This window comes from Melanotaenia boesemani, chromosome 4 (assembly GCF_017639745.1).
Source record: "Melanotaenia boesemani isolate fMelBoe1 chromosome 4, fMelBoe1.pri, whole genome shotgun sequence".
In the NCBI taxonomy this organism is placed as follows: domain Eukaryota; kingdom Metazoa; phylum Chordata; class Actinopteri; order Atheriniformes; family Melanotaeniidae; genus Melanotaenia; species Melanotaenia boesemani.
The window spans coordinates 10,043,986-10,053,361 of NC_055685.1; the positions used below are offsets into that span (position 1 = coordinate 10,043,986).

Here is a 9,376-nt window from a genome sequence, read left to right on the forward strand (position 1 = left end):
GAGGATCGAAGATGGACACGACTGCTTTAAGGATACCAAGTCTTCTCTAAACTGAGCAGCAAAAACATTTGGATGTGTTGAGAAATTGTGCTGACCATGAGCCATCTTTAAAGCGCAGTAAGAGGATATCAAATAAGGAACAGCAAACTAAAACACACTTTATTTCTGTCTGGTACAAGTGTGTCACAATTTCTGGGTGGGACCATGGCTAAAATGCACAGCATGAACATAAAATGCAGCAAATCCTGAGTAACTGCTCATTATTTCCTTGTCCTTGCAGTTATCTCTGACGGATTATTTTACATGTGAACTTCTGAGACTGCAGACTGGAAAAATATACCAGTTCTTTGATCCTTTCATGCAAGATGTTAGATATTTATGGGTCCACTAAGGCCATCATTGCCATGGATCCATAACATTTCACATAGCAGTTTGATGTTTGAAAGGATCATTATGATCGATTAGTTTAACTTATTTATGTGGTTCATTGATCTATTAAGTTTCATGCCTCATTTGGGTGTTTTAATAACACAGAGCCTCACAGTCACATTTAATGTTTGCACAATGCTGGAAAGAAAACCAAACTGTTAAAACAAACACGCTGGGTATCTTGTGCCTCCAGTTCGTCAGTGGGACATTTACACTCCTGTTGCCTGCACAGCTCTCTTTTTGCTGTCTTCTAGTGTCACCGCTCGTCATTTGTTGCGGCCACCATCCTCATCTGACCTTTGACCTTTCCCAAAATGCCATGGGTCACCAAAGAGGGCTTAGCGCCAAAGCTCTCATCACTGTCTGTGTCTCCATAGCAACTGGAAGTTGCCGGGGAATTAGCCAGGGCAATGACCGAATCAGTTGAGTCTCTGTGAGCCGTGACAGGACGGGCTGTTGCTGTCATGTCAGTGTCACGCTGAAAAAGAGTCTTCTGCTTGCCGCTGTCCAGCCCAGCTGCGGCGCTCTGGTCCTCACCGTCATCCTCACCCGGGTCACCGCTCTCGTCCTGGTCCTGGTCATTGAGCAGAGTGACGAGAAAGTTGATGTACTTCACAGCCAAACGCAGGATTTCGTTTTTGCTGAGCTTCTTGTCAGGCGGGTGTGTTGGGATTAGTTTTCTCAGCTCGGAAAAGGCCCCGTTCACGTTCTGCTGCCGCCAGCGCTCACGGCTGTTGGTGAAGACACGACGGGCAAGTTTCTGGGGAGGGCCTGTTAGAAACATAAACACTGTGTAAATGTAAATACCTTAACAGATAAATTGATATATATATTTCCCTGTTTTTGAGAAGTCTAAAACTACCAACAATGAGCGGATTTTTTCACTTTACTCATTTAAAGTTTTTATGCCCATAAAGTACCTTATATACACTTCATTTTATAAGAAAATGTGCTGATCCTTCACTAAAAGGAGGATTTTAAACAAACATACTTTCTGATATTGCTGCACTTTTGAAAATATATTTAGACATCCCGAGCAGGAAAATGGTCTGTACTTATATAGCTCTTTTATCCAAAGCACTTTACATATAGGTCACATTCACACACTGATGGCGGAAGCTGCCACGCAAGGCGCTCAACCACGACCCATCAGGAGCAAGTAGGGGTTCGGTGTCTTGCTCAGGGACACCTCGACATGAGCTCGACAGGCCAGGATCGAACCGGCAACCCTTGGGTTACAGGACGACCACTCTACCCACTGAGCCATGCCGCCCCAAATAGGCAATGAGAAAAATGGGCATGTTATGGAAAAGTGGCAAATAATATAAGACAAATAGGAAAGCAACCAACCTCACACTTTTCAAGTGTCAAGATTTGACTTAAATTTGAGTCTTTGAATCTATTCCTCCAGCACAAGATGAAACATTCAAACAGTAATCATGGTTGTGTGGGTACTAATGTTAATCTTGGTTTTATAGACTCACAGTCATTGATCTCCATCTCAAAGTGTGATGACGGCCTCCTCTTGATGCGGTTGTTGTTGATAATGCCATAGCCTCCTCCTGAGGGCCCCAGGTAAGAACTGGAGGTAAAAACATCAGCATGTTTAACAGTGAAATTATAAATAAAATTAAGCTGATTGTACGAAAAATAGACAAAAACAAGCTGGTTAGGTTGTTCCATCATCTCCTTTATTAGAGATGTCACTAGAGAAAGCAAGAAATTGGTAATATGGTTGAAGCTGCTAATGAATGTGGGATTATTATTGCTGTATTGAGTGATTTTTATTCCAATCCAATCCCAAAACACCCGAGTATCTGTTTAGCTGATTCCTCTTTGGAACGGGATGAAATAGATCATTGCTTCCTGATACTTAACAGAATCTTATTCCCAGAAATCCGTGACAGATGGGATCCCCTAGTTGTATCCGCTGTGGAGTTAAAAATCACACTTTTCAACACGGTGGATATTTTTCTGCTAAACCCTGCAAAACTGTATAAAAAGCCCTCTGTGGAGGAGAGACAAGATGAACAGTAGGAGGGCTTTGATAAAGGCTGCAAATGAATGCTTTTCTTTCTGAGAGTAAGCAAAGAGCCTCCTGGACCCCAAAAACAGGCTTAAAGAGGACTGTTTTGTTACCTTTTGTGAGTTTAATGGCTAAATTTAGCTGTAATTAAAACAGAAAGTATATGTTCACAAAGGGATCTCTCCAGGTTTTTGGCACTTTAATGCATACAGACATGGTTCAGACTTCTTTTTACCACCCATTTTTTGGTTTGAGTAAATTTGGCATGAGAAATGTTTCTCTGTAACAACACACATTCTTGTCATTTCACATAACGCTGCAGTGTAGCCACCATAAATCATAATAGAAAATCATGAAATCCTAGCGATTAAAGGTTCAAATTAACCAGAAACAACTTATTACTAACATTTCTGGGAGTTATGTTATAATGTGTTTGACCATTTTGCTGAACATGTGATTTCACTATGTAATATAGGTCTTTTCACTGTGTAGAGCTTAAGCTATTGTTGAATAATTCAGATTTTCTTCACTTTTGAATGTAACTTTAAGGATTATTTGACTGATAAAAATATATTCTATCATCTGCTGATGCTGTAGTTTCTCAGGATTATAATCAGGTAAAAGTAAAATAGCAAAATTACACATTATTTATTGTTTTTTGACTCTTGAGGCCTCCAAAAAAAGGTTTAACATATATAATAAGGACTCAAATGTCTGGTCTGCTTGATTTTAAAATATTTTAAGACAAAAAGGTTTGGAAACGACATACTTATGAAAGAATAAGCTTAGTCTCACCTGGTGAGGAAGGGGTGTGCAGGCAAGTATTGCTGAGCCAACAGGGGCCCAGGTGAAGAAGCTGAGGGGCCTCCGGGACCTCCAGATAATCCCGAAGCTCCAGGGCTGACCATAGGTAAACAAGTCTGCTGACTGCGCCGAATGTCCCCGTGGACGCCGTGTATGAGGTTGGGAATTGGGTGGAGGGCTGTCAAAGGGGTGCTGGAGAGCTGGAGAGGGGGCTTGCTGTGGCCGAGACTGATGACCGGAATGTGGGGAGGAAGAGGTGAGGAGGAGGATGACAGAGGGAAAGCTTTGTTGGAAGTTGGAGGAGGTAGAGGGCATGGGGAAGTCTTGGCTGGTGCTGGGAGGAGTGGAGGTGGAGAGGAAAGAGTTGGCGAGCCATGTGTTGAATCCCCGGTGGTGTCGATGCTTTTTGGCTCGTGCAATATCTCCTCCTCCTCTTCCTCCATCTCCACGACAGCAGGCTCAGGTGCAGTAGTTGTATCTGTTTGGTGATTGGTCAACATCATTGTCAACGTGCTGGGAGACCGCGTTGAGGGGACAATAGGGACATCAGTGTGCTCAGTTACAGGGATGCTGATGGCAACCAAGGATGCTGGAGTCTTGCTGCGCAGCTCCACAGACGCACAGGACGGGGAGGAGGCAGAGGAAGATGAAGAGGAGGGGGGGCGAGGTAGGTCGTGAGGTGAGGCAGGTGAGGCACTGTGGTTCAGCTTCTCCATCATGGTGGTGAAGTCCCTGGAGGAAACCCTGTCAATTATAAGCTGTCTTTCCTCTTGGCTGACCAACTTGTCCAGTCCCTGTCCTGTTTTCATTTAAGATTGAGAAAAGCTAATGAGCTCATGTCTACCGCCAACAGCTGGGCCAGCTGAGCACTTCAAACCTCTCCTCTTCACGTTCAGGAGTTTTTCTGTAGCGGTGACCCTTAATTTCTTCTTCCTTTGTTTAGCTTTTCTGCTCTTCCTCACATACAATGATCAACCTGAAATCCATCAAATAAGTTTTTTTCCACCTTTGATGAAACTTTGGGCCACTCCTGATCCAGATCTTGTCAGTTTTTTTTTTTTTTTTAATTTGGCTTAATATCACAAATCGTGAATATGCCTCCAAAAGCTTTTTAGCCTGAGCAGCACATGTCTCTACATCATTGTTTCAGATATGTTCAAACTCCCAAAACCTTCATGTTGATGCAGTCTCTCTTATTTTTCCCACCTCTGATGGCTGTCCTGTAGCAGCAAAATAACTGTGAACCCTCACATGAACATTGCAGAGGATTCCAGTTCTCGTAGTCCTGAATGGATGGCTACTCCTGCATTGTTGACTCGGGCTCCAGCATGCAGCACGGACGGCTGTTGTGTTTTGATGTAAAATGGGTGTCTATATTTTTCTTACAGCACATCCTGAATAGCAAGTTTTAGGTTTTGAATGAGTCTCTTGGGGTTTCTCTTTATAAAGCTGTGTATACTTTGAGGATATGACTCAAAATCCTTTTAAGGATCCAAAATGCCCCTGATCCTTGAAGATTGGATTGGAATCAAAGAGTCTGTTAAAAAAAAAAGGAGAGAAAAAAAACAAACAATATGCTCAAAATGCATGATATATTTGGTGCATATTTAGTAAACGTAGCATGTTCACACCTCACTAGCTAAATTATATATATATATATATATAAGTGGTTATCGAGATTTTTTCAGTTGAAGCTGCTCTTCAGTAAATGTAAATTCTTCTCACATAAATAAAAACATAATTATTTCACAATTTAGCTTCAATATGATATACAAAAAGTACTGAATTTTAGTAAGTTGTTCTTTATTAAGTGCAAACAAAAATGTTCTGCACTGGAAAGTGGAAGGCTCTAATAATTTCTCAGTTTTCGCAATCACTTTTGTTCCCGTTTTGTTTTTCTGGTCATCATGACTTTATGTCGGACAGTTCCGTCTTTCACCATCTTGTCTAGAGACGACACATGCAGGTGGCAGTGAACAACATGGTTTTGTGCTGAACACATGTAAAAATATCTTTATTTAAAACAAGCTTTAGTTTACCTGCACTTATCTAGAAGTTTTGAAGTTGTGATCTAACTGCCTTTTAAACATGTGAGATCCAGCAATATGTGATCATTTCACTGAAAGTAGCTGCACAAAGTCTTTGGATGATTTGATTTTGTATTACAAAGCAAGTAAGCATTCTTTTGTTGCAGTACATGCTATGCTTTAAAAATGTGAATATTTTCTACAGATATTGTTATTGCATAAAAGTTTGGATCTGTCTGATATGAATCCTTCTTTTATGCAGAATCAATTTATTTCATTAACTTGTATTCTCATTTATGAAAAAATCATAAAAAGAAACTAAAACAATTTTTATATAAATTAGCAAAAATGCCCATCCAGCAAAACTTATCTGATACATATATGATATATATTATATATATATATGTGTGTGTGTGTGTGTGTGTTAAATGTCAATCTAAATGTCTTCATTCTTTATCATGATCAAAATTATTTACATCATTTACACCCTGACAAATGTTCTTCATATAACATATGGTACATTAAACTGAAGCCCCTATTAGGTTTTATGTATTATTATCATTGAAAATAAATGTTAAAGGTAGCAGATCTTTTAAAAATAAATAATAAAGTTGTAAATGTAAAATATACAGTATCGTAAATACTCACTGACACATAATGACATCCACAATGCGGCTCATCCGACAGTCACGCAACGTCTGTCAGAGTTCAAGTGATCTGTGAAAGCACATGTATGTGCGCAGCATTTAATGTCTTCTCCTTCCTCCTTCAAGTCACTCGCTATCTGCTGCAGCCCGTCAGCAGTTGTCCGTCAGTGTCTGAGACCAAAACTGGAGCCAAACAGTCTGACGACGCTCAAAAGAATCCTCCTACTGACATAAAATCCTTTTGAAATTTTAAATTGTCATCTTTTAGAAAAATAGATAAATAAATAAGCAAGACATCTCAACAAGGCCAAAACTGAAGATTACATATTTGTTGTTGGGAAGTTACTCTTTTGAACAAAAACACATCCAAAGCGTGTAGATAGATGGTGCAGGTCTCTGCTGTCCACCCCCCCACCTTGTCCATATGTCATCTTCACCTCACTGTGTCTGTCTTTCACTACCCCTGTCTATCCCAGTGCCTCTTCTTCGCCAAGAAGACACAATGCTCTAGTTGGTTGCCAGAGTTCTGGTTCTGGCAAATGAGAAGTAGGAGAGAGAAAACGGAGAGAGAAAGGGAACCATGTTGCAAGGAGAGTTTTCCGCTCCCTGCTGGACAAGAGGATGTGCTAGTACAATGTGGTGGCTGCTGATAAGAGCCTCAAAAGCTGCCTGTGGTCTGTAGATAAGGAACCTTCACCACCCCTCCTCTACCCCCACTACCACCAACACACACACACACACACATGCAGGTTCATGCTTACATGCGTGCATACTCACATAAACATGGCACTAGACTGGTCAGTCCCAGACTTTGAAGGGTTTTGGACTGTTTCCAAGCAAATATGTGCCAATGCACTTACATCACAATGTATTAAACAGACGATGCAGAAAGACATACAGTGTATCCACATAGGTAAACAAAGCCACTGAGAAAATCACTTGCCATATCACCTTTTTTTTAAATCAATCAATTAAGAAAAGAAATTTGCAGGAGCATTGTATGAACTTATGAAGATGATATATGGTGTATTAATTTACTATATGATATTTCTATACATATATGTATGTTGGTTGGCTCTAACACCCCCATCCATTCTATAACTGCATTAAAGTTATACAATTAGGTATCACTGACTGGATCCAAGGCAGATTTTTGGTCTTTGGTTTCTGTTGTCACATCAGAACACACCTGTGTCTCTAATGACCAACACACAATTTGTCATCATGCTAACTTTCCTCTCCAAGAGCTCCGACCTTCGTCCCTTCGATCTACCCCTCCCCCGTTATCCTTGGTGTTCACCCATTCATGCTCACACCTTCCCAATCCATTGCTCTGTGTTTCTCTCTCTCTCACCCTCAGGGTCAGAATTTCTTTTACATTCCCTCAGTCATTTCCTCCTCAGACAGACTGAAACACAAACATTTTAAAAGCCTTTACAGTTACCTGACCCTCAAGGTCCTGGGAAAGACAGGGGCTCGCTTAGCAACAAATCTGTCATCACCCTCATCATCATTATTGTTGTGTTTTTTTCCCCCTTGGTCATCATGGTCACCTTTGCTGTCATCATCATTATAAACAATATTGGCTGGGTTTGTTGAATCAGAGTGCAGAAAGCGTCATCTATGAGCTGTCACACTTTTTTGCGTCCGACAGCTGCAGTTCTGGTTGATCACTCTCAGTGTGCAAGAATAACGTTGTAGTGGCACCGTTGCACTTGCAGATGCAGAGTGAATTTGCCTGCAGCATATAAAAAGCTACCTGAGGGACAGCTAATCCTTTGGGATTTAGCTTTTCCTGTGCTTTACCTTATCTTTATTATATTTGAAGGTAACCTCATCTAACACCACTTTCTGGTTCTAGTTAAAAATGTTAATTTTGTATGAGAGATGAATACAGTACAGTATATATATATATATATATATATATATATATATGTATTTATGTATGTAGGTAGGTAGGTAGATAGATAGATAGATAGATAGATAGATAGATAGATAGATAGATAGATAGATAGATAGATAGATAGATAGATAGATAGATAGATAGATAGATAGATAGATAGATTTATATAGGATGATTTATGTTGAAACAACAAGGTTCCTGAGTCTCTCTCTCGTTCTCTGTGTGTGTGTGTGTGTGTGTGTGTGTGTGTGTGTGTGTGTGTGTGTGTGTGTGTGTGTGTGTGTGTTTGTGGTTGTGTGTGTGTGTGTGTGTGTGTGTGTGTGTGTGCATATTCTGGATCACTGCCGGTTTCCCATTCAAGTGTATTAAGTTTGTGTTTAAATAAATGTGGCTTTGCATGTGGTTAGTCTGTCATGTTAAAATACAAACAAAAAATAAAAAACCTGAACTTCAAATATTTTGAGGGTACAGTTTTAGATGCTAAGTCCTCCCAACAGCTTTATCTTTATAAGAAGCTGTAAAGTTTCTCCTGGTAAATCTGGTCAGAGGCAGTGAGCATCTAATCAGTTTACATGCTGGGTTTCCCCTTCTGAGGGTAAAACCCTGCCGTCTCAGACAATCAGTTTTCTTAGGAACAGACACAAGATGAATTGTTGACTTTCTCATTTAGGCCCAGTTTGAATGCTCAAACTGTAAATGGGGAATAATAATAGAAGCAAACGATAACAGACAGCTTCCTTTTCTCCCCTGAGTGAGGAAGAAATCAAGAGAGGATTGTTTTAATCTCAGAGCAGTGCTGTTACGCCCTCCTCCTGGCTGCCTTAAAATAGTATTATTGATGGGGGAGCCTTAGAGCAAAGTGTGTGTGTGCACCTGCAGAAATACTGATCCCCTTACTTAACCTAGAAAAACTTCACACCTTTTTTATTTACATAATTAAATTATGGTCACTTGTTTTGAAAACGACAAAATATGGAACATTACATCATATCAGTTAAAAAAAAAAAAACACAGCAAATCTTCATGATTTTAATAGAAATCTACAGCTGACTTATGTGTGAAACAGAGGATATTGTCATCACTTAAGAACGCCACAAACTGAAGCTAAATTGCTTGAGTCAGTGATGCTGCAACATCTGGTGGAGTCATCACCCTGGCAACCAGTGGGATAATCATTTGGAAATTATGTATTTAAGATCTGAGCCATTAGATTTGGCACCTAAATCTTACCTAAACTAAGTAAAAGTTAGGAAAAAACTAGCATGAGTTTTCCTCACATCTCCCTATTTAACATGCTTTCATTGAACTAAGTTGTGCACAATATCATGAAGAAGATGTCAGACTATGTGGCTGATGGGTAGTTTAGCTTCCCTGCTACTGGGTCTGTGGTTCTGTGTGATTTAGCTAATGTTAAATATGTCACAAAGACTTGGTGATCACAATGACCCATTAATGTGAATGTCTCTCCTTTTTTCTCAAATATTATGCTTATTTGTAAAGAGGTGACATATTTTAAACTGAGATGGAAATGTCAGATGCC

At 40.1% G+C, this 9,376-nt stretch overlaps 1 protein-coding gene across 1 annotated transcript; it reads right to left on the reverse strand.

Annotated features, from left to right (window-relative positions):
• Positions 1-137: 137 nt before the first annotated feature.
• lyl1 (LYL1 basic helix-loop-helix family member) lies at positions 138-6,506 on the reverse strand. Its single transcript, XM_041982868.1, has 5 exons — positions 6,258-6,506; positions 5,935-6,158; positions 3,251-4,796; positions 1,914-2,011; positions 138-1,200 (listed from the first exon to the last, which is right to left on the reverse strand). Exons 3-5 carry the CDS (start codon positions 4,066-4,068, stop codon positions 686-688), a joined length of 1,431 nt encoding a protein of 476 aa, XP_041838802.1. The 5' UTR covers positions 4,069-4,796; positions 5,935-6,158; positions 6,258-6,506; the 3' UTR covers positions 138-685.
• Between the last annotated feature and the right edge of the window lie 2,870 nt (positions 6,507-9,376).

Bases quoted from the DNA above. Each gene is read 5' to 3' on its own strand.
- lyl1 (XM_041982868.1), bottom strand. From the start codon at position 4,068: ATGAAAACAGGACAGGGACTGGACAAGTTGGTCAGCCAAGAGGAAAGA. The intron at 2,012-3,250 runs GTGAGACTAAGC...TTTTACCTCCAG, and splicing joins GCACACCCCTTCCTCACCAG to TTCTTACCTGGGGCCCTCAG. The intron at 1,201-1,913 runs GTGAGTCTATAA...TGTTTCTAACAG, and splicing joins TGAGATGGAGATCAATGACT to GCCCTCCCCAGAAACTTGCC.